The 25,904-nt window shown below is 37.6% G+C and overlaps 1 protein-coding gene across 2 annotated transcripts in view; it reads right to left on the minus strand.

Moving 5' to 3' along the window:
- TUT4 (terminal uridylyl transferase 4) overlaps positions 1-23,163 on the minus strand; it is a 47,223-nt gene extending 24,060 nt beyond the window's left edge. Inside the window, exons 1-9 of one of the 2 annotated variants that reach the window (XM_087960267.1) lie at positions 22,737-23,163; positions 21,725-21,800; positions 15,811-16,481; positions 11,558-11,721; positions 9,864-9,980; positions 7,934-8,111; positions 2,379-2,467; positions 353-404; positions 117-186 (exon numbers count right to left, since the gene is read on the minus strand). In XM_087960267.1, the coding sequence (XP_087816393.1) occupies positions 117-186; positions 353-404; positions 2,379-2,467; positions 7,934-8,111; positions 9,864-9,980; positions 11,558-11,721; positions 15,811-16,372 (1,232 nt within the window). In that variant the 5' untranslated portion in view covers positions 16,373-16,481; positions 21,725-21,800; positions 22,737-23,163. The remainder of the gene's footprint in view (positions 1-116; positions 187-352; positions 405-2,378; positions 2,468-7,933; positions 8,112-9,863; positions 9,981-11,557; positions 11,722-15,810; positions 16,482-21,724; positions 21,801-22,736) is intronic. The other variant, XM_087960268.1, reaches the window with a different exon arrangement.
- Positions 23,164-25,904: the final 2,741 nt, after the last annotated feature.

Raw genomic sequence — 25,904 nt, forward strand, 5'->3', positions numbered from 1 at the left:
TTTAATAATAAGTAATATATAATTTTGCAGTGCAAAATGTCCTACAACGATCAACCTTAAGGTGATATCTTAGCCATTATCTTCTGAAGATGAACATATACAAAAAATACACAAACCTTTTAACATCTTTACAAAAAACAACAGGAACTTTGGCATGGAAATCTGATTCCACATCAGAGTAAGATCCTGAAGGAGAAAATAGAGCATATCAAATAAAAATCATTTTCATAGTACCTCCATGCTGATTGAAAATCATCTGGTTAATACTTATGTATCTCTGTAAGATCCCCTTATTTTCTCCACAACAGATTATGAAGAAATTAAGAAAGAAATAATGATGGCACAAACTTACCAGCATTTTTTAAAATATCGAGCACTTGTATCAGAACATCTGGATGACTCATCTAAAATAATGAATGAAGTTATTTATTCTCACATTGATTCTATTTATTCTTAAATTGATTCTATTGAATACATTAATATTGTAGTAATAATAATACAAACATTTGTTCCCCAATCCTCTATTGCCTGTCACAAAAAGAATATAGTATATTTTGTATGTACAAATATATGAAAATATGTCTACATTTAGAAATGTAGAATTGTACACATTAACAACTTTAACAATGTTAACTCATGTATCAGCCTTTTTCAGCACACTACACAGAAAAATTGCTACACAGGTTAAACTGGCTTATAAAAAGCAGTACCTAAGTCTGCCAACCTTAAAGGCCAAGGGAAAAAGTTTTCAGACAAATTAATTTACTAAGGCTGGAATAATGAAGGCACCCTACTCTTGGGGATTCATTTAACAGATTTTATTGCAAAAAAGAACTGTCATTTGTGAGGCCAGATAAGACTTAAGTGAACACTGATGAAGAAAGTCAGAGAAGACACTGAAAACCACTTGTATATTAAGCATGTATGGATTAAATTGTGTATTCTGCTCATGTTAATACAATTATTGCCTCTAAATGAAGAGAAAAAATATGCTGCCTCATTTCTTAATTAGGAGAACATTTGTCAACACATTACTCTCATCTGTGCCAGAATATGTGTAGTCTAAGATAGCAGAGTAAAATGCTGGAACTGCTCCAAAGTCCAATCAATCAAAGCTATGACTAGATATTAAATTATATATGTTCCTCTGGGCTTGAACAGTAACTATGATTCTTGGAAGTCTGTGAATTATGCTCCTGCATAATTCTCATAAATGGCAGTAAAAAGCAATTGACAGTGGTAATTTCTGGCATTTGTTCTAACGCAGGACTAGTACTGCACCAGATAAAATGGATGTATCCAAAAAGAAGCTCCAAAAAGAGGAATAATTTTCAAATTCAGAAGGCTGCGCCTGTTGAAATTTGTGGCGCTCCAAAAACTTGTCAATATATTTTAATTCAGTTTTTCTTTTAACATATCGCTGAAGATTATTGAATAGATTTTAAGAATAAATCACTGCATATATAAACCTCTATATATCAGGGGAAGAATGCTGATTTTTGCATTTAGAAACTGATGTTTTCCGGTTCTTCTGAGAAAACGTATTTTAAAATTCCCAGCTAAAATCCTCACTCTTAGCATGAGTGATTTCCTCAATCTATAGTCAGAATGGTTTGCTAGCTTCCTTGTCTGAAAACTCCTAAAGCTAAGGTGCTGCGACCTGTACAACCAAATGTCAACATTCCTTGGAAGAGGTTAGGTTTTTGCATATGTGGTTTCTTAACAGCAAGGTGAAAGGATCTGAATATTCAGCAACTCTTAGGATTTGCAGATTTAGATTAGTTACCACATCTAAGCTGCAAAACTCCTGATAAATAGACAACAGTGAACCCCTAGAGTTTTCTGTATCTAATGCTGATCCAAATTTTTGCAGATGTTATTGGGAAGTAAGTAAATTGAACTCAAATCCAAATCCAAAATAATTTTCATATTGGGCTCAGTAAAGTTTCAAAGGGATCCAAGACTATAATGTATGAAACATCCTTTTGAAGTTACTTCATGAAGTACTGTAACTTGTTTCCACTTTTTCCAATTTAAGCAAAATAAGCATATTGGTTTGTTTTGTCTTGCTTCCAGGCCTCATTCAAAAGTTATAGGAGCTGAACAAGGCTTCTCACATACATAGAATCTCTTCTAACATGCCCACTACCTACTAGAGGCATTGGACATAGCCTCAAATTGACATAAAGTGCTTAATTTGTCCAACAAAGAGAATGAAACTAGCTCAACAGCGAAAACTGCCTCTGAGGCATAAAACTCCTTGCTGAAACAAAAGTTTCCTTAAACAGGTCTATATCTTGGTATGGTAAAACAATTGAGCTGCAATTTCAATATATAAAACTAAGCTTTTTAAATAATGTGACAAATATTTAACTTACCGTTGAGGGAAATTTTATATCAATATTAACATCACTCGTTTTAAAAGCAAATCTAGTTAGACAGGATCCATACATCCTCAACGAACACTCTAGAAATAAAGAAACAGTTTTATAAATGATGATGTAGTTGTGATAACTGTTCCCCCAAACTTTTATATGTTAAATTTCTATTCCCTATTAAATACACAAATAGGACAGTGCTTATGGAAGACAAAGGCTCAAACACTCCCCTTCTCTTGTTGTTGTTTTTTTACTAGACAGGATGGATGAATGAATTATGATTCAGTTTTATCAGATTCCAGATTTTTATTCTTCTATGCAAACTGATAACCATGGTTTGGCATAAAATCTAAACATTTTTCCATTAGTACATGTGATTCTTATATTCATATATATGTATTACATATATATCCATATATGTAGTATAAATGAAGACATAAAAAGAATGGGGTCAGGACATAAACAAATTACATAAATACAGACTAAAATTAATGGCCTGAAAAATAAGGCACCTCATTTGTAAAATTATTTATTTCAAATTACATGGCCACCCATGTCAACATTTTGATTCTGTGCAGCTACAGTATAACAATAATCTCACTATATATACAATACATAACTGGCAGCCAAGATTTTTTTAAAAAAAATCACAACCATTAGTACAAACATTCCATGGGTCCCATCATACCTTCATCCCCCAGGCCCAGCGACAGAATTCATTAATCTTTAATGCTTTATGAAAATTTAACAGGATTGGGGCTAATCAAATCTTTGGGGGGATGATGTTCCAACCACAACTGAAGAGGCTCTCCTCCTGAGTCCTGCCACATAACATTCTTTATAACAGGACTCATAGCATGTCTCTTCTCCCAAATCTGATGTGATCAGTAGACACAATTGGGGAAATGCATTGCCTAAGATATATTAGCCTCATGCTATGAATGGCTTTTATAACTAAGTGCCAACATCTTGAATTGAGCCCAGAAACCCACTGGCAATCAATGTGATTTAAATTCAAAAGCATTACTTAGTTTTATTTTATTTGTCATTGCACCTCGTACAACAAAATTAAATACCATCTTCAGTGTACATTATGACTATGAAAATAAACACAAACAAACATCCTTCACATTCTATACATTGAATTGAAAACCACTGATACTACATTAATATTACACTATACAGTAAAATTCAATAGAGTTACTGCCCTGGGATAGAAGCTGTTTTTCAGCCTATTTCTCCTTGTTTTTATTATCCTATACTGTCTGCCAGATGGTAATAGTTCAGAAAAAGGGTGTCCAGGATGAGATGGATCTTTGAGAATGTTTTGAACTTTCTTAAGGCAGCAGGAGCTACAAAGCTCTTCCAAAGAGGGGAGAGGGCAACCAATGATCTTCTGGGCAACCCTCTGGAGTGATGTCCTATCTGCCAATGTGCAAATGGCAAACCATACACAGTTGCAGTAAGTTAAGATAATCTCTATGGTGCAGCAGTAGTAGGTCACCAGCAATTTTTCATTCAGTTGTTTTCTGAAAAGTCTCAGGTAATATAATCTCTGCTGGACCCTTCTGACCAGTGCTGCAATGTGAGCACCCAGGTCAGGTCCTCTTTTAGGGTAACACCCAGAAACTTAAAACTGGCCACTTGCTCCACTCGGTCTCCATTGATAAGCAAGAGCTGGATGTCAGATTTGTTCCTTCTATAGTCCACTATAAGTTCCTTGGTGTTATTGGTATTGAGGATCAAGTTATTGTCTCCACACCACGAAAACAACTGGTCCACCTCATCTCACTAGGCAGACTCACACCCACCCACCCAGAGATGAGTCCCACTACTATTGTATCATCTGCAAATTTAGTAATAGTATTACTAGCATGAGTCGAAATGCAGTCATGCACATAAAGAATATAGAGTAAGGGACTCAACATGCAACCCTGTGGTGTACCAGTGTTAAGAATAAGGGCTGAAGAGGTTTGATTACCTAATCTGACCCTCTGTGAGCAGCCAGACAGGAAATCCATAATCCAAAGGCAGATTGAATAAGGAAGTCCAAGGTCCAGAAGTTTAGACACTAGTCTATGTGGAAGAATTGTGTTAAATGCAGAACTAAAATCTACAAAAAGCATCCTCACATAGCCCCCCGCTGTTCTAGATGAGTCAGAGCAGCGTGAAGAGTGATGGCTATAGTGTCCTCTATAGATGTATTTCTTCTGTATGCAAACTGGTGTTTGTCAAATGTATGTGGAAGATCAGAAATGATGTGCCGGCAGACCAATTTCTCAAAGCATGATGATAGGAGTGAGTGCCACTGGTCTGTAATCATTGAGGTTATTGATAGGGAACTTCTTTGGCAGTGGAACAATGGTGGAAGCCTTCAAACAAGATGGAATAGTGGACTAAGATAAAGACCAATTGAAGATCCTGGTAAAGACTCCAGCAGGCATGATATTCCCCTCTGAAAAAAAAATCGGGGCCGGCCAAAAGAGACCCCCCACCGCGCGCCAAGAAATCGCTGCCCAGCTCCCTTTTCCTGCCGCTCAGCGGCCTCCGCTCGCACCGCCCACCCGCCCGGGCTCCGCTCGCACTGCCCGCCCGCCCTGGCTCCGCTTGCCCGGGCTCCACTCGCACCGCCCGCCCGCCCGGCCTCCGCTCAGGTATCCGGCTGGAGCTGTCAGGAGTTGCTACCGCCGGCGTGGCTCCGCGCGGCTCCAGTCCCGCGTTGCCTCGGGAAGGGAAAGGCAAAACCAGGAGCCGCTGCTGCCGTTGCAAAGCGCCGCCGCGGCTCTTCCTTTTTGCCTTTCCCTTCCTGAGGCAACGCGGGACTGGAGCCACGCAGAGCCGCGCTAGCGGTAGCAACTCCTGACTTGGGGCCTCCGAGGGGAGGGGAAGGAGGAGAAGAAGGGGGGTAAAAGGGGGGGCGATTCCCAAAAAAATCGGAATTCCGATTTTAATCGGAAGAATATCATGTCTGGACTCCAGCCAATTGATCAGCACAGTCTTAAAAAGCACTCAGCCAGAGATACTATCAGGACCTGCAGTCTTTCTGTGGGGCTACAATTGGCTGGTGGCTATATTTTAGCTGTCTCTGATGTCTCCACTTCAAAATGAGCAAAGAAATGATTCAGTTCCTCTGCCAATGAAGCATCCCCCTCAGCAGGGATGACATTGGTCAGTTGATAGCTGGTAATTTGCTGAATCCCTCGCCATACCTGCCTCATGTTATTGCTATAAAAATTGTAGTCCACTTGAGGGGAAGCGACTAAAGCATGAGTGACTATGAACAGAACTTCTCAGTACAAGAATGGGCACACCTGGCACACAACACAAAACTGCAAACGTTGTCATTCGTATGCAGAGTTTCTGTCCTGGAAGCAACAATAATTTCACCCACTTGCCTTCATATTTGCACCACTTCAACATCTTCTATTACTATATTTTTAGTAAATGAACAAAGATATTCTCCCATGTCCTATTTTCTTTTTATGTAAATAGAGCAAAATACAATTAGAATGAAAAAGTTGTATCTTTTGCTTCTTTAGGAAAGACTGCTTCAATATTTGGAATCAGAAACTCAATGCACACAATAAACTGTCATTTTATAAAATCACTGTTATTAAGCACAAACAACAGAAATTAAAACTGTTTAATTGTATTTTTAGTGACCATTTGATAATCAATGCTTTTTTGATAGTTTTCTGTTACAGGTAGTCCTAGACTTACAAAAGTTCATTTAGTGACTGTTCAAAGTTACAATGGTACTGAAGAAGTGATTTATGACCAGTTTTCACCTTTATGAGCATTGCAGCATGTCCATGGTCATGTGATCAATATTCAGATCCTTGATAATTGACTCATATTTATGACAGTTGCAGTGTACCAGTGTCCTGAAATCATCTTTTGAACCTTCTGAGAAGCAAAGTCAATGGGAAAGCCAGATTCACTGACAATCATGTTACTAACTTAATAACTGAAGTGATTCACTTAACAACTGTGGCCAAAAAGATTGTACAATGGGGCAAAACTCATTTAACAGATGTCTCACTTAGTGACAGAATTTTTGGGTCAATTGTACCGTGTTTCTCCAACAATATGGCCTCCACCAATAGGAAGGCATGAGATGAAATTAAGCCCTGCCCCCAAAATTTAGGCCTATTTAAACCATGCGTTTCCCCGCCATTTCTCACATCGTTTGTTAGAACTATACGAGGTGAAGAGAAATGGGGGGGAAGGGTGGGGGGTGAGAAGAAAACTTGCCTTTAGGAGCGCCCTGCAGGTAGCCTAGGCTAGAATACCCCAATCTACTACCAATAGAACATCGATAGAAGCTCCCCGAAGGCAGAGTCACCAGCCGCTTCGATCGGCCGGTAGAAGCGGCCTCGGGCGAGCACCCACACACACTCCCCTCGCCACGAGGCCATTTCTATCGGCCGATGATAGCTCCCCAAAGGCAGAATCACCAGCCGCTTCGGGATGAGGCGTGGCTGCCCACATACCCTCACTATGAGGCAGTGTCTTTCAGGCGATGGAAGCTCCCCAAGGGCAGTCACCAGCCACTTCGATCGGCCGGTAGAAGCGGCCTCAGGGAGAGCACTCACGCACACTCCCCTTGCCACGAGGCCGCTTCTATCGGCCGATGAAAGGCAGAGCCACCAGCCGCTTCGGGGCGAGGCGTGGCTGCCCGCGGGGCACTCCTGACAGGAGCGTCCACGCACACTACCCTCGCCATGAGGCAGTGTCTTTCGGGCGATGGAAGCTCCCCAGGAGCAGTCACCAGCCACTTCGATCGGCCCAGCCTTATTTTGTGAGAAACACAGTAGTTGTAAGTCGAAGACTATCTGTATAAGCAATTACTGTATTTTTCAGACTATAAGACCCTCCGAAGTATAAGGCACACCTAGCTTTTGGGGAGGGGAAAAAAAAACCTGCCTCTGCCTCCCAGCAATTTGCCTCCTTGCAGTAAACAGCCTTGTCAGCTTCAGCACAGCCTGATTAGCACAAGCAGCTAATTGTCGGTTGGATCGGCCTCCCGATGATCAGCTGTTTCAGGCTGCAGGGACCACCATCGCTTATTGCCACCTCTGTGCCCCCCATTTTCAGCTTCCTGGTTTTGGCCTCTGTGCTCGCGGAGGCCAGAAATGGGATGCAGAGACCGAAAATGGGGTGCACGGAGGTGGCAATAAGCGATAGTGATCCCTACAGCCTGTAACAGCTGATCATCAGGAGGTCAATCCAACCGACAATTAGCTGCTTGTGCTAATCAGGCTGTGCTGAAACTTGCTGAAAGGAGGCAAATTGCTGGGAGGCAGAGACCAAAGGGTGGGGGCCAGCGGGTGGATGGGGCTTCGGCAACATTTGCTATATAAGATGCACAGACATTTCTACCCACTTTGGGGAGGGAGTGTGTGTCTTCTACACCGAAAAATACGATATCTTAATTTTGCTATTCTAATTCTAAAATACCCTGCTAGGTGGCAGCACTTAGCTGACCACAATAATCTCAAAAAATATAATCACAATTGGACCTGGTTTGCATTTAGATGATACCAAGAAGTTACCTGGTAAGGATTGCTGAATAATCTTTTCCATATCATATACAATTTCTTGGCGGACTTTGAAATCATCATCAGATATTCCTTTTTCTTTTGCTGCCTCCATCAGCATAAAATTCAAAGCAGCAACTTGTGCAGGGGAAGGGGAAGGGAGGGCACGGAGCTCATTTTCTTCTTGCTTTTCCTAATGAAAAACGATAAAAAGTAATGATATGAACTTTTTAACAGAAAAATCCTCCAAATATCAGTTTAATTATTCAAAAATGTATTAGAGCAAGAGTTAAGATTAATCTATTAAACATTTAGAGTAAGAACAGCAAGAGAGACAGGTTGGTATTTGTGTCCTTATGGCCAATGAGTGAAACATGAGCAAGACAGGGAAAAAATTGTAACAAGCCAACCACAGAAGTCTCAAGCCTGTAGCCAGTCCTGAAGCAAGTTTGAAATGGTTAGATAATCTGCTCCCTGCAGTTGAGAAAACACCACCTACTCAATACCTCATAATCATGGAAAGTTAAGAGACTGCATTATATTGCCCATCTTAAGATCCCGGTTCTTAAAACAATATCTAACCACTGTTATCTTTAGCAAAGGAAACATTTTTGCCTCCCTTCCCTCTGAGGGGCATTTATGAAGATAACTCAGGTGTCTCTCAAAAGCTCTAGACCAGAAATTGTAAACAAAATTGGACAGGAAGAGTATGTGATGAAATATATTGTTCAAAGCAGCCTGTCCATTTCCTCAGGTATTATGAAAACGATCCACTCTAATAATACAATTAATTGTAAAAGGTAATCTCAGCATTGCATCAATTATGCTCTACAAGAGATTTTATTTGTAAAAAAAACCCAAAACTGAAAGTGTTTCCACAAGCTTAGAGAGTTCTGATTAGAACTAGGAGAGGAGGGAAGGCTGTCAAGTCACTTCAACTCATAGGTTGTAAGCTTCTCAATACAGTATATACAGAAAAATTGTTTCTTTGTGCATGAATCACTTAAAAATAAACTTTCAAATTGTCTTATGATATTTAAGTCAGGTCCTCTCCTCCATCTGCGCTCCACCCATCTACCTTGTTCTTTCAACCACACTTCATCTAGGTTTACTACAAGGTCAAAGCAGGTAACAAACTACCTTTGGCAAACTGTGTCAACTACTCCAACAGGTTCCTTTCCGAAGAACCAATAGGGGCATTAACAAAAGCACTGGTAAAAGAAACTCCAAGACTTTTTGCAATCCAACTAAATCAAATTGGATCAAAATACTATTTTGGGGTAAACCATGCTAACAGGTCCACTACCTATATAGATGGGATACAGCTACATATTCAACCTTAACAGTATGATTAAGGTTGAATAAATCTGACTTATTCTCACCCACAGAACGAACTTCTAATCACAGTAAAATATTAAATTGAGTTTGTGCTGTGACAACAGGAATAGGCCCATAGTTGTCAGGGCTGCTATGAAACCACTCTAGACAAAACAGCCCCAAAGAGACAATGAAATTCCCCCACACTGTAACCCTAGGAATCTCCAACATCAATTCTGAGACCAGCACAGCTTAGGCAAAGAGGCAGCAGGTTACATATAACAACAAAACCCCTAAGCTATTCCGGTTCACATATCTATGAGACAGTTCTTTCCCAAATACCATGGTAACCTTAGGAACTGCACTTCTATTCTTTGGCTTATAAGTACAAAATGTCTAGACTGAAAAACTCCATACTAGCCCACATGACTTTCTCTGCCATTTTTGTTACACACCAAATAGCTCAATAACAGTTGGATTTTTTTTCACCATCAACAAAGTTGTTACAAGTATTACCCTATGCCTATTCATCTTGGTTGCTATTAACCAATGTTTAAAAACTGTATCATGCATTTTGAACCAAGACTAAACTTTAAAGCAAAATTTCAAAAATTATTCTAGCACTTACCATGATATTCTTTTTATGGCGTTTTTCTTTAATATGTTTATGAGCTCCCTGGATATTTTCAATGTGAACTAAACATAACTTACATAGGTACTGGCAATTAGAGTACTCTGGAGTGCGCTGTGGAAAAAACCACATAGTTAAGATTCAGCAGCCACTTAATTATGCTGTCCCCCCCCCATCATAACAATAAAATGATTCTAAGTACATTTGCCCCAGAAGAGTACAGTACACAAAGACGGTCCCAATTCACCATAGACGTTTGTAAATGTAATCACTGAACCGGTAGTAACGCCGGTTGAATCCCACCCCTGCTGAGATGCAAAAGTCACCCTAAATACTATAATAAATACTATACTAAAACAAAACTATACATAAAGTGTAATTAAGCACATACATTAATGGCTTATCATCAACTATGAATAGGCTTCTTCAGTGTTTACTACAAATCAAGAAATGTATATAATTCCTTCTTCTTTGTCCCAGTCTTCTTTTTTGCAGGCGTTTCTTGTTGTTTCTCATAGTTCCAAATCTCCATTTCTAAGAATTGAAATACGAAGCCAAAAGAACCTCTCCCTTCTTGTGCATCTTCTTTGTACTTTTTAAGTTCCATTTTCAATTCATCCAAAAGTGGTGCCATTTTAAAAAAATTTAAACAACCACCCGATTGATTTTAGTCATTCAAATGCAATAATCAAGAATCCAAAGATCACCAAGTAGTCCAAATACACACGAGCTGTTTCTTTTTTGCTCTTTTTTTTCACTTTCTCTTCCTGGGGTTCTACTATTTAGTTGCCAAGTTTCAATTAAAATGTATCTTTTAGAAGTCTTATTGAAGTTTTACTGTAAATTCCTTCTAATTCCAGGCAGTCTCCTCCCTTTTTTCCAGATCCTGCCCTTTTATTCTTTTTCTCTCCTTTCCTGCTTATAAAAACTTTTTAGTATCCAGAAATCTTTATTATCCCTTTGACATTTTATTTTATTTTCAGCTTAATTGCCTGTTGATGTCAAAGCGGATTTTCCCCCCGATTTCTTATTTAAGTCTCTTAGCTGTCAGTATAGGGAAAGGGAGAGAAGAAAAAAAACACCAAACCTTTCCCTTTTCACTTTCCTTCGCTGCTTCAGAATCTTCTTTGGGAACAATGTTACTTTTTTTTTAGTTTAAATTCCAGGGTACCTTAGTTGTTGCTTTTACAATTTAACCTGGTCAACCAGAACTTTCACTTCTTATCTTCCTCCTGCATATTCTTTTCCGGTTGAGTTCTTTTTTGCGGTGGCCATTTCTGACCACCGCTGCAACCGCCTTTGGGAAAGGGAGTAATGGCCAGCTGAGGAGGAGAGATGCGGCTCTCCTCAACCCTGCTGGCAGTCTCCCCTCTCTTCACCACCTCTACGGGGTGGCTTAGCCCCGAAACCAGCTGGCTCGGGGGCGCTCCAGCGGCGAGCCCAGACCGAAACCGCGCACAATCGCAGATTTCTGTCTGTCGCCAAAGAAGCTCAAATTCAGAAGTATGTTTCCTGCCATGCTAAAAAGAAATCCAGAATTCTTCTAATCCAAAATTAGAAGATTTTTTAAATTTAGGTAAACTTCCTCATACTATAAAATTTAAAGACAAATCCTTTAATTAAATTTTTCTTTTAAGTTAGATTTCCATTCTAGCATGCAAACATATACACAAATTAAATTATGTACTTACTTTTTCCAAGCGAATAATATAATCTCTTTCCAGTCGTTCTTCGGCTTGTTTCAAGCCCAACTGCTCTTCTTTCATCAGTGTTGATTCATCCATGACAGCAACATTTTCTAAATAATCAGTTTCTGGCTTACTTTCTTTAGCAGAGTCAGAATTTTTTATTTTACCTTGTAGGAGAGGGATGAAAAGAATGTTTAATACATTTTTCATAACTACCATAAACCTAAATTAAGAAACCATGGGATGTACACATATCCTTTTTTTGAAATTGTGGAAACTAAGTTTGAAAATGCTTATAATAAAAATTTTAAATTTAGATAACAAGTTTTATTTGTTAATTCTCTTTTTTATTCACATGGATCAAATGTAAGACAATTGTAAACATTACTGAAAATCTCTTGATGAATGTCTTGAGAAATTAGGAGAAACATACAGATACACATACAGATACACACATAGACACAGAAACACAGTCCTCTTAGAAACTGCCTTGTTTAGCAACCATTCACTATTACCATGGTTATATAAAAATAACCCTACAACTGGGGACTTCCGGTTTGTCGGCTTTGCAAGCGGCAGGGATTCGCGATACTGCGCGATCCCTGCTGCGCTAGCCGTTTTTGGTGCTCCGATCCGGATGGGTTTGGAGCTAAGGCTGCCCTGCAGGGGTGGCTGAAGATAGGGGGGATCCGGAGAGGGGTTTGGGGGTGTTGCAGACCCCCTTCCCGGCCGGCAGAACCCCCTTTTCCCAAGACGGTGCAGCGGCGGTCTGTAATGGCCGCCACAAAGAAGCCGGCAGCTGGGTAAGAATGCGCAGGAGGAAGAGGAGAAAGCCTTTGAAAAGTGAAAGTTTTTCTTGGTTCCCAGGACTCTAAGACATATTTAACATAATTCCTGGAAATTATGGCTTTTTGAATGATACCTTCCAGAAGAGAAAATAAGCGGCAATTTTGAGGTGCTGAAAGGAAAGTTTACTCTCCTTCCCTACGGAATCAACAAGTGGATACTAAGAAACCTGTCTTTTTCAGGTAAAAACTGGCTTTATGTGATAAGTGGGAAGGGAGAGGACTAAAAATATATTTATATGTTAAGATTTTGTTGGAGGAGATGCCTTAAGGATTTGAAGACTGAAATATATTGCAATAAGGCTTTAAGATACAGATTTGGACTTTCTTTTTTTTGATTGATATTACCCCAGGAAGAGAAAGTGAGAACTTTGTCTTGGCTTGGATTGATTGATGACTTTGGGATTGTTCTATTTTTTTTGAAATATCTTGGTTGTTGCAAGAAGAAAGAGGAGGAAAAAAAAGAAAAGAAAAGATTTATAATGGCTTTTTCTGCTGAGGAACTGAGAAAAGAATATGAGCAAACAAAAAAAATGGCAAAGATGGTGTGAAAGAAGCCTTCCTTTTTTTAGAAATGGCGCTTGCTAACTATCAACAAACATTACAACAGATGGAGGCAGCAGAAGAAGAAGAAGGAGAAGAAGAAGCCATCTTTAATGAATTTCAAAATTTAACTAAGAAAGAAGGAAGAAAGAAAGGAAGGAAAATGAAGGACTTAAGATTCAAAAAAACACTCAAGAAAGGGAAAAATAAGGTGCAAAATCAATATAATGATAAAAGGAAAAAGGAACACAACAGAGAAGGGAAGCCAGTAAGGCAGAGGCTAGAAGAAGGGGGGTAGAAAGGTCTGGTGGGGGAAGAAAGGAAGGGAAAAGGTGGAGAAAAGCCACAAAGTTTTGAAATCAGATGGGAAAAGAGGAATCTTTTTTAGGGACAAAGGGTAAAGTATAATTTCTTTTAAAAAATTTTTTGCAAGGTACATAAGATGGTATTGTAGCATTTGTATTAGAAATAGAAAATTAGAATGGTTTAAGAGTTAATAAGAGATTAAAATGTTGAAATGTTTAGTAATGATTGATTTTAAAATTTAATAAAATATTAAAGGGAATGTTTAGAATATTGAGTTTTAATTAAAGAGTTTAATATGACTATGGTATTGATGTTATTATAAAATTATTATTGTAGCATTTGTCTTTGGAAAAGGCAATGGGAATGTTATAAGATTCAATATTTAGATCTATTATTTAACTATGTATTTAATCATTTTGGATTTATTACTTTTCTTTTATTTTTTTAAAAAAAATAGTAGATAGAATGTACCAAGCAGAATCAGATTGGGTATTAGGTGTTATTTTAAATGTTAATCTAATTAATTTAGGGGGAAGATAGAAAGGCATCATACTCTGATTAGTGATTTCAGGAGAAATTCTTTTTTTAATTATTATAAGGAATGAGACAAAGGGATAATAAAGAATGGACAAAAGATACAAATATAATGACTCAAATTAAGATGGATTAATTAAGATAGAATTAAGAAGAGTGAAATGTGTGGAGAAGCTAATATAGAAGACATAGAATGGTAAATAAAATAGGTAATGACATGTAAGATGAGCATGAATATAATTGAAGTCCATGTAGAGAGAGATACCTGGGGCCAAGTTACTTTCCTAAAAGATTTTTTATATGTTTGTGTGTTGTGTGCTTATGTTTCTGGGAGAATTAATAAAACCTTGCAGAAATATAGAATGAGAATAATGGTAACCAAGTCAGAAAGAAATAGATGAAATAATAATAGTGAAATTGAATAAGAGTTAAAATAGAATTATATTGTATAAAATAAGGTTTTATTTGACTTGTAAAATTTATAATGGAAAAAAATTTAAGTATGTAATGGTTAATGATGATTTGTTTGTCTTTAAAAATTAATAAAATTTGTTTTTTTTTTTTTTTTTAAAATAACCCTACAACTAATCCTTGCATTTACTATAAAGGAAAATTGAAGTAATATCATAACCACAGTAGCAATTTCATTAGCAACCACTTCTCAAAATGACTGAATTGCTGGTCCCAATTGGGATCACTAAACAAGTGGATTTGTATGTAGCAGCTCTTAAGACTTATTTAAACCGCTCCATGGTGTTTTACAGCACACTGAGCGGTTTACAAATGCCAGCACTATATCCCCAACAATCTGGTTCTTCATTTTACCAACTATAGAAGGATGGAAGGCTGAGTCAACCTTGAGTTGGTCAGAATTGAACTCTTGCCTATAGGCAGTTAACCTGCAATACTGCATTCTAACCACTGCATCACAGCTCCTTTGGTATATACCAAATCCATGGCTGCTATGGTGCAGAGGGCAGTTATCTTTATCTCATTTAGAGTAATATGATACAGATAGTCCTCGAGATACAACCGGAATGGAGCCTTCCAACAACAGTCATATGCCACAATAGTCATTAGGTGAAGTGTCTCACCTAATGACCCCCCATTCCTTCTCTCCCCAGTGAATTGTTAAAGCAATGTCCAGAAGAATGAAGTGCCCCAGGGGCGGCCGAGGCCCACCTGTTCTGCCCCTTCCGGGGCCTTCCCCCACTCCCAAGATGCCTTATGCTCCACTTCCTATCTCTTGTGACCCCAGGCCTTTTCCCACTCCTACCAGGCGTCCCCAGGTCTTAGGTCTGATTTCCATCCCACCATACCAAACAACCTCCTCCTTGCATTTAAAGAGCTGTAAGACTTTCCAAAGCACTGGAACTGATTGCTTTTTTGTGCGGCCAAATGGCAGTTTCAGAAGCGATCACCATTTTGTCCTAATTACTGCCATGTGGCCCAGAGATAAAATGCTTTGTTTTGCTAACTTAACAAGTATCTGCACAATCCTGCAGCATTCAGAAGGTTCTGTAGTGCTATACAGATTTTATTAAGGCAGCCAAATGAAGTCCTGCCTACTTTTGCATGACAGCATGTAGAAAACCTTTGTATTACTATGCAGATCCTTCATGAAGGAGAGAGGTGGTTTTATTATATGAATGAACTTTCATTCATACAATGTTTGATGGCATTCTAAAAGGGTCATTCTTCACTTAGATTATAGAAGATAACTGCATTTAAATTATGTCTCTATAGCTTTCTGAAAATTCCTTTCAAGCAGAAAAGCAACATAGCATGGAGAAAAAACTCAAGCTAAAAATTACAAAAAAATAGTTGTGCTTAAATTAAGAAATTATTATAGCATTTTATATAGCAAAATGCCAGAGAGTATTTGCAACTAGAATTACAAAGATTTCTATAAAGTCCTACAAAAAACTATTATTTTTTAAACTTTCCCAAAGATACCAATTTGTTCCACTTAATAACATATACATAAGTAACACAAGGAAAAGCTTTAATTTCTGAATGCACACTTACAGTAATCTTCAGATGTTTGTTCTACTGATCTTAAATCCAAATCACTTTTCTCTGAGTCATTACACCAATTAACATTTATTTTGGAAGTATCCTCTTTTAGTGGATTTTCCAATTCAGGAGTCCCTCTCTGGGCAGTTGGTAAGATTTCTGTACTGGCACCATTTTCTAAAATATGAGAAGTTGGAAGGCTTTCATGTGCAGGCTGAACTTTTAACGCTTTCTGATTTTCTACTGCTGTTGATACATTTGGTAATCTTTTTCCTTTGCTATGATTCTGATCCTGAAGACCTGATCCCATGTCTTTATATCCAGGAATGCAACTATTTGTCTTACGTGATTTATTTTCTCCTGACTTTTCAGGACAAACATCATTTTGCTTTATCTTTTTGAAACTGTTACCATTTGTAGAACTTTTCCCAACTTCTTTTACAGACTTGTCATTTCTGTTAGTTTTATAATTTTGATTGGTTACAGCTCTGGCAGTCTTGCTCTCTTCACACACAATACGGGTGGATTTTCTTATGTCATGATTTCCACTTTTTGGAATCTTGCCTTCTTCCATTATTAAGAAGATTTGCTTTTTCTATCACTTGAGAAGATCTGAAATGAAATTTTGCAACAATTTGGATAGAGCAAAATCCACCGTTCACGCAGGGTATCTGGATGATTGTCTGGAAAAAACAAACATATAAAAATATTACCACAAAACATAAAGCAATATTCATCAAGCTGGTGTCCTGAACTAGTGCAGACATATTAAACAGATTGGAGTAGCTTTTAAAGCACCCTTGCCAGCCTAGGAAAAAATGTGGCTGCTTCATTAATTTTATAAAATGTTTCATAAGCCCTCCTATGTGCATCAAAGCATGTGTAATTGAAAGACTTGTGCAGGACCATGTTATATTTCATTCAGCGAAAATTAGTTTTTATTAACTATAAAACATCAGATTTATAGCCAAGATTATATATAAATTAGTACAAGCTAAAGAAAGAGGAGGTTTGGTTTTGCCACATTTGAAATTGTACTTTGATGCTTTCTATTTGGTCTGGCTTAAAGAGTAGATGACTCTCCAAAACAAGAGGCTGCTTGATCTGGTGGGCCATGAATTAGATTTGGATGGCACACCTACTTATGGTATGATAAGGTTAACATAAATGTTGATTTCAACAACCACTTTATTATCCTAAGGGTTTGAAATAAATCTAAAGTTCTCCACAAAGATGATTCTTTAGGAGAGTGGCCCCCAACCTTTTGGGGACCAGGGACCAGTTCTGTGGACAGAAGTTTTTCCGCGGACCAGAAGAGGCGTGGTTTTGCATGCTGCAGATGGGGCTTTGCTTGTTTGCAGGGCCTGGTGGCTGGCATGCCATAGACCAGTGCCAGTTCACGGATTGGGGATTGGGGATCCTTGCTTCATTGGAAGCTTATTTAGAAAAGAAATGGTGGTGAGGCCAGACTGGTGGACTTATGGTCAAATAATACTTTTTAATTATGGTGAACCTACCCCCAAATCCAAAGATGAGTTGTAATTTAAAGGACATGTCTGTCAATGGTTTATATATTTACAATTGAAAGAAAGGTTTAAATTGGATACAAAAACTTATGGATTTGACTTTGCAATAAATGAACTGGAAACTCTATTCTGTGGTAATGATGAACACATTATTGCTAAGTTTTATAAATTGATATTAAAATTGCATTTGGAGAATGAGTATATGAAGCATTGTATGATCCAATGAGCAAAGAATTTTGCTTATAATACTTGAACAACAGGCGGGGGGAAATGTGGACGAAGGGTTTTAATTTTACATTAAATTATAATTTAAAAGAAAAAAATTATGAAATTATGTATAGTTGATATCTAACACTGGATAAATTGTCAAAAATGTATTAAAAGGTACATCAAATGTATGTGGAAATGTAAATGTAAAGAAGGATTTTTTTTTAACCATCTATGGTGGACCTGTGACAAAGCAAACAAATATCGGTGTAGGAAAAGTATATAATTGTAACAAAAGTGACAACTCCAACTTTGCCTGGAGAAGAACGATAACATTTTTCCAAAAAAGTAGTGATTCCCTTCTAAATTTCTTAAATGAGTTCTAATATAGAGAGAAAATTATTTCGTTCACAATTAGATACGCTACTAACTTCAAAAACAGGATAATGTTCCTTGGGCACTAAAAGACCAAAAGAAGACAGTAAAATACAAAGCTTTCTATTACTGTATTCAAAAGATCTGTTTACGAAACCATTTTTTTTTTCAAAATAATTATTATAATACATGAATACTATTATATTCAAATTGCGCAAGCTTAATATTGTCAATCTAGGGAAAACACTAAATATTACTTTTTAGGTGATATCCTCAATATGTATGTGTTTATGTTCACAACTTTTCAAGCATGTTAAATTAATAAACACACAATTTGTGGTAGTTTTTGTTGACATGAATTAAATAAGAAAAAAGCATGCTACTGATTTGTAATATCTGAAATACATTCAACATAAATAATTTTCAAGTGTTATACCACATATACAAATATAGTATGCATGAGTTATTAATTTATTTCTATCAATTATATTCTGATCATTTGGTTAGAAAAATTTCTGGTATTTACATACCAAAATTAACATAACTTTTATAGATTTGTTTGTTAAATTGGGTAATGAAAACTATTAAATCAGAAGCTCCTTAATTTAAATCAAATTAATTCAACATTTTGCAAAAAAAACCAACCTATTATTGGATTAACAAGTAAACTAGTAAAATAATTAAACAGTAATCATATAGTTTTAGATTTAACATAAATACTAATCCATATTCCTTGGGTTTTAAAATTAAGAATATTTTTAAGAATCATAACATATTTCTACAAATCAGTAGCAATAATCTGATTACCTAAACACTAAATTCCTAAATATTTCTTTAACAAATTTCTACATCAACCATCTCACCTAAATGAGTTTGAGCAGTTTACAATAAAAATACAGTAGTATAAAATGTACTTAAAACAGAGATAAAAAAAACAGAATTAAAGCAAAGTTAAAATGAAGATGTTAAAAAGTTAAAGAGATTCGGGGTGCCCTCAAGCTATCTACCATCCCCAGGGTTTCATATCACTCTTAAATCCTCAAAATTACAAAATAAAAAAACCAAGATCTTGTTGTGATCCCAGAAAACTTGGACTGTTTTACCTGCATGCAGGCCCAATGAACCATAGTAGACAGGTAGAAAAGAAAATGTTTATTTGCAAGTAAAGAGGTTACCCAAAAGCAAGTTCCAAATGGGCACACCTCTACTTGGGTTGGACCCCTTTTATGCAATTTTTAAAAACATATATTGCCATGAACCAATCGGGGAAGTACACATTGTAAACCAATCATTAAGAGAAACATCCTGCATGGATAGATCTTCAAGATCTTCAAGTAATGCAGATCTTCAAGTAATGCAGATCAGCTAAAGGTTACAAGTTAAAGATTACAAGATAGACTAAGACCTTTATCTTATCAATAAGGTTCCTCCTTACTAAGCAACTTGGTATCACTATCAGGTTTTGCTCATCGCCTTTATGGTCAGGCATTCCTGAGCAGGAGACAGATGGTCTGCTCAAACTGGTATCATTTCTGCTTAACAAAGCAGTTCGCCAATGGCTAATCACACCAAGCAATGCAAAGCACCACCACCCAAAGCTATTGCTATATTCTAAATAATAATGTGTGAAATTCTAAACAATACCTTAATGCATGAATAACAAATAGTTTATGAACGTGGGTTAAGGCTATATGAATTGAGCTGTTTATCATTGCTACTGGAATAAATTGTAAATGATTGTCCAACTGATAATTGTTCAAAACAAGGTGAAAATTGATTCAGATTTAATGAAGAAATTCAAAGAGTGAAAGATAACAAAGAGAAGCCAAAATAGCCACCCAGAACTGGGGAAGACTGTATTTAGAAAGACAAATATAAGAAATGAATCCTCCCTTTGATACCACTAAATCAGTCCTCAGTTCAGACAGAAGTACTATGAGAGGTGATCTATCACAGTAAGGTAAGTTATGAATGAGGCCGATGCACTTTTTACCTATATTAATTTTGTTTTTAAAATCAGATCTACCATTTGTCAACTCATAAAGTATTTCTATGGTCTTTACCACATTCATATTTATTTCACTTTTTATATTCATATTTAAATGCACAGCTTTGTTGGATTGTTATTTTTTGGTCATGTTTTGCTCATATCATACAGATATTTTTTGAAATACTTTAATATTGCTTCCTATTTAAAGATCTTAATAGTAAATGCTCTTGGTTTATACTGATGGATTTAAATTGACTTTCTACTGTTGTTTTAAGAATATATTTATGCATTTTTTTTCTGGAAACCAATTAAAAGTATGGTATCCTCATCACCATATACAGTTAACATGAAAAACTGCTTTATTTTGTTTAATATACAAAGATACAGTATATTATAAAAGACAACTTTTACTAATCCAATAATACTACTTAATCAACTAGTAAATTCAGCTAATGAGATAAATCTTAGCATACTTTTGAACATGGGAGCAACTACTTTCTGAAAATACAACTATTTAAGGTGCAGTAATATAAACATACGCAATTTGTCTCCTATACAAGGAGATTTGGAGAAGGTATATTGAACTTATCAGTTAAAAACACAGTTTGTAAAGGGTTTGAAATGACTTCTTAATTTTCTTTGGAAAAACAGCATTTATAGGAAAAACGGCAACTCAAAATTGGCATACTAAGATTTCTTGCTGTGAGTGGACAATCATGCATATTATCACTGCTGCATAATTAACCTGATTTTGCTTCTTAAATTCCTTTAGTCTTTGGAATTATACAAATGCCATGAACTTATTGCATATAAATATTAACACCTTGAAATTGAGAAATAGCTTTAACAGTGTTTAGAAGAAACACTTTTCATACAAGGAATAATTAAATTACAATATTTGTGATGTAATATCTACTAATGGGATGTGATATTTACTAATTTAAGGTTAGTTTTAAAATAGAGGAAATATAGGACTATCAATAACTGGATTTGATGTCTGACTCATAGGCAACATATTTAAAATAATAGCAGCTAGGAAAAACTGAGTTCCATATATACATGTGAACTTCTTGAATGCATTTGGTTAACTATTATATGACACACAAGGCTGTATTTCAGCCTGATCCAATAGATTTTTTAAATTCTTATGATCAGAGTTGGAGATGTATAAAAAAATCCTAAATACAGACATGTCATACAGCATGTACCACTTAGTGCATGCCTTAATATAATCAAATAATATTACACAAAGAAAATAACATCATCAGTTCTATATTTTATTCCTATTTGTGTATTTTAGTAAAAAAAAATCTACACTTGTTGCAAGATACCAATTTACTTGCTGTCAAAAATGCACTTACAAATTTTAAAAAGCTTTTTTCTGTTACAGTAATATCCTTATTTTAGCAAATGACCAACCCTTAAATTATTACTGTTTCTTTTCTTATCACTGAAGTGCTCATGTGTGCTCCTATAAACTGTATACATTAGAGAGATACTGCCAGAAAAATATCAAGATCTGTTCAGCCTAGGTATTTTTTGCTACCTCTATGTTGGAATATCACTTTAAAAAAACACTCATGAAAACACTCAGAAAGTGTTGACACAAACTCTGCAATTTAACACTGTTCTGCATATCTTCATATGGTTAAGAAAATATTACAGTGAATTAAACATTAAGCAAGAGCACAAAGTAAAAGCATGCCCATATAACATTTTGGTTTTTTAAAAAACGGACTGACTGTGAAATTGGCCATTGCTATTTCACCTGATGCAGTAAAAACAAGTAGATGCACAAACTGTACTATTTAGAGTCATGACTCCTTACCTAGTGTTTTTGTGGTGTACAAAGCAGGCAGGAGGTAAATTTGTAACATTTGGTGAAGTGGGATGCCTCAGTTTTCCTGTTGGCAAAATGCAGATAATTAGCCTTGTAACCAGTTGAAGACAGGAAAACTTTTTATTACCAGAATATTCAAAGAGAAAACAATGTAAGGCTATGGCAGAAAGCCAGAAACCTTCACACATCGACAACTCTAAATATAATGTACAATCCGTATTTTACACAATAGACTCATGGGGGGAGGGGAGGTGTCTGATTTTTGTTCATGAAAGCCTTTATAGATTCCATTAGTTTCTATTCTGCTCTGCTAAGGCCCTTCCAGGGACCTGAAATGTTAAAATCAACACGTAAAAAACCCTAGAGTTGACAAGAAAAAGCCCTTGAATGTGTCCCAGGAGCTCTTTCTCCTCGCAAAACCTACAAGTAGCACTCTCAAATTAGTGTTCTGTCGCAACTCTTCATAAGACGCCACACCAGACAAAATCCCCTTCCCCATCTGTAGCGTATAAATGTTCCCCCCGTGAACCCTCCAAGTACATGTGCAGGTCCAAAGCCGCTATTTTCAGTATTCTGCGGTCTTCCGATTAACAAACGATACCACCAACACCCGGATCCTTCCAAAAACAACTCTCTGCTAGGCATGCACGGGCGGCTTCGCTCAGGCCTTTGCTTCGAAACCTTCCCCTTCCCCGCCCCTAGAAACAAAAGCAGGGAAACGAAAGTGAGGTCCCAAAGAGCTTAGTTGCGAGGACCTATGAGGAAATAGGAGAGCGAGGCTCTGGATATGGCCCCCTGAACAGAGACAACTTTAAAGGAGGGGGGGGCGAAAAAGCGTCGGCGTACCTTCCTCTCTCCCCCCCCCCCACCCCTCCTCCGAAAATTACTTCCAACCCCCAAGAAGGGGAAGAGCCCAGCCGGGGCCAACCCATGCAGGAGCGTTTGGCAAAAGCGGTCTGATCGTCCGGACTCCCTTTCTCCCCCACTGGGACGCAAATACCTGACTGTCACCCCAGGGATGTCCCAGCCGCGTCCCACTCCATGTCTTGCTCCGGCAGTTGGAGGCCCAGACGCGAGCGCCTCAATCTGGGCCGGCCGCCATGTCAGCCGCGGCGCGCACTGCATTGTGGGGGAGGGGAAAGGACGGGAACACCGGGACTGAGTGAGAAAGAGAGAGAGAGAGAGAGAGAGAAGGAAGGGGAAGCGGCGGTGGCTGCCTTCTGCCGGGCTACCTCGGGGCCGAGACAGTTAGGCGGTTCCCCAAACTACAAAAGGGGAGACTCCTCCTCCTCCCTCAAGGGGTGAAATTGTCTTTCCAACCCGGGAGGCCTCCAAAACAACAACACCACCCCCCGCCGAGCCAGGAGCTCCTACTAGCCGGAGCGACCGCTTCTATTTCGCCCCTCTGCGCGAGGGCGTCCGCGGCTCTCCCGTCGGCCCACAGTTTTAATTTGCTCTCCTGGTTTATTTGCCTTCGTGGTCACTTCTAGCGCCACGGAAAGGGCGAAGGAAAATGTCGATATAATAAAAGCTGGAATCAATGCCTTGTGGTTGTTGTTGCTTTGTAAAAAGAAAGCACCATTATCTACCTACTGTTTTAGAAACATGTAGCCAAGAAACCACTGGAATACATTTCCCATAATCGTTAACATAAACATATCTCCCGTGAAGATTACTCTCCCTGCCCATTATTGGTTAAGTGAGATATAACAAGTACGGTGCAACAACGAATACAGTACATACTCCAAGATTTTTCTTATTTATATATGGCTTCATGTATTAAAGCACCTTAAGAAGTTTAAAATAAAAATACACCCATAAATTACATAATAAAATAATGCCTGAAATAATTCAAAATGGTACAAAACAGTCATAAAAGCAGATTCATTAAAATATGCATGAAAGGGGAGAGTTATTTTTCCAACATTCATGTAATGCTGGATGAAGAGCTTTTTTAAAAAAAAAAATGCAGATGTGAAATACGTAATAGATTTGTTTAGAGTGCATGTCAGAATAATGACATTATAGTATTGCACTAGAAATGGAGAAGAGAGATCAGTAGCAGTTCAGGCCAGTCTTGGTCTGATGTCAGAATAAACCCATGAAAAGAGAGGCAACATATGGTGATTCTGTCAGGTCAGAATGTGAGGGGCCTTTAGATACTTTAAACACAAATGTGGCTGATATTGTAGCTACAGCATATCCAAATGGCAGTATGTTTCAAGTATCTGAAATGGATTAACTCTATTTTGATTACTGTAAATTCCAAGGAATTCAACTTCTAAGAAGCAATATAGAAGTGTTGATGTTGGCTTGATTGTATGCGTCAGTAATCAACATGATCATTCAAACTAAGGTAGAGACCTTCAGTATGATAACCTTCAACATATCATTTATCAACTTTAGCACTACTTGACTCCAGACTAACATTTCTTGCCATAATATTTGTATTCGTACCATCCACTAACACTGCCGCATGCTGGGGTTTACTGTCCCCTAATGACCAAATGCAATCAGGTGACCAGCAGTAAGTGTGATCAGAAATGTGCCTTGGGATTGTCAGGAGGAAGAAGCAAGCCTGCTCCCTCTGTTCACTAGCATCTGCCACCACCATTAGCACTTTATTTCCACTGTTTTTTTCATTGTATCCTCTTTACCATCTTTGTTGGTTTCCAACAAGGTAGATGAGAAGACGGCTGTCTTTCTCTTTTCATTTATAGTGCTAGTAATAACACCTAGACTTATTTACAAATGCCAGTTTATTGCCCCTAACTATCTGGGTCCTCATTTTACCAAGCTCAGAGGGATGAAGGGTGAGAGAATCTTGAGCTGGTCAGGATTGAATTCCTGTCTGTGGGCAGAGTTAGCTTGCAATTCTGCATTCTAACCACTATGGCTCATTATAGAAGAAGAGGAATAGTGTTTGTATTTGCCAGATTCCCTGGATTTGCCATTTTCAATCATAATCCCACTTTCCTCTGAAGTAAGGGAGGTAGTTTACCAGCAGGTAATTTTAATTTTAGCTAATTGCACAATTATGAACAAACCCCTCCCCTTTAAATGCCACATTTTAACTAGGGAGATACCAAATGTAAAAAGAAACAGAAATAATGTCCTAAAGAAGACATAACTCTTGTCTGGATTAATGTACTACAATGTGCTTTTTTTATATAGGGCTGCTCTTAAAAGACTACTAGAAAGTTCCACTAGTAGTCCAAAGGGTAGCAATGTGAATAGTTACGGATGCCCATGTAGTTGCAGCTTCATGAGTGTACTCCTTGCCAATAAGCTTCCAAGTACAATTCAAGATACTGATTGTTACCTTTCCTGGTACAGGGCCTGATTACATTTGAGATTTCCTATCTCTGATTATTTCTGACAAACTTAATGTGAACTGACGGGGTGAGTATGCTCTGCCCTATCATTTAAGCAGTGTGATCTGTTTGATCCTGCAGCCAGTTTTTCTTTTGCAACAGTTGTCCTTGTGGAACAGTATTTTCCCCAAGATTTGGATGGCTTCAAACCTGCCTACTTTTTGGAAGGCTCTGAAGATCGGATTTTCCCCCCAAGCATGGGATCAGGAGGTTTTATGGCAATTTTGATTATAGAGTCCTTGGTGCCCCTTGAGCTTGGTTGTTTTCTTGCAGAAGAAACATCTGCAAATTAGATAAAGTCATCAGTGTTAAAAGGGATTGGGGGTTGCTCTGTTTTTATATACTACTGGCTTGCCCTGCCAATATTGATGAAACATTATTGGTGGTTCTTTTTGGCTGTTTATTGTTAGCTTGTTTGTCTGAGTTGATAGTTCCTTGATTGAGCGGGTGGTATTATTTACTTGATTATTGGTTCAGTGTTAATCTTGGTTTTAGTGTCTGCTCATCTAGGCGTTGATTGTTAATGAGGAGGTGTGGTCTTTTTGTTTCCTTTTTGGTTTTTTTATTGTCTCTTTTGAATGGTATGTAGATGTTTATCTCCATATGCCTGTTGATTGCTGATTTGTCTAAACTTTGTCAGTCTTTTCATTGATTTTGATTATTTTTAGTTGTTTGATGTTGTCTCTTGGTGCAATATGTTTTATTATATTTAATGTTTCATCATTGTTTGCTATTTTTACTTCTATACAGGGTCCCAAGTTGCACATTAATTGGGCAGCTATATAAATTAAATA

The sequence above is a fragment of the Notechis scutatus genome, chromosome 3, assembly GCF_049901735.1.
Source record: "Notechis scutatus isolate UNSWTSFEM ecotype Mainland chromosome 3, rNotScu1.2, whole genome shotgun sequence".
NCBI classification, from domain to species: domain Eukaryota; kingdom Metazoa; phylum Chordata; class Lepidosauria; order Squamata; family Elapidae; genus Notechis; species Notechis scutatus.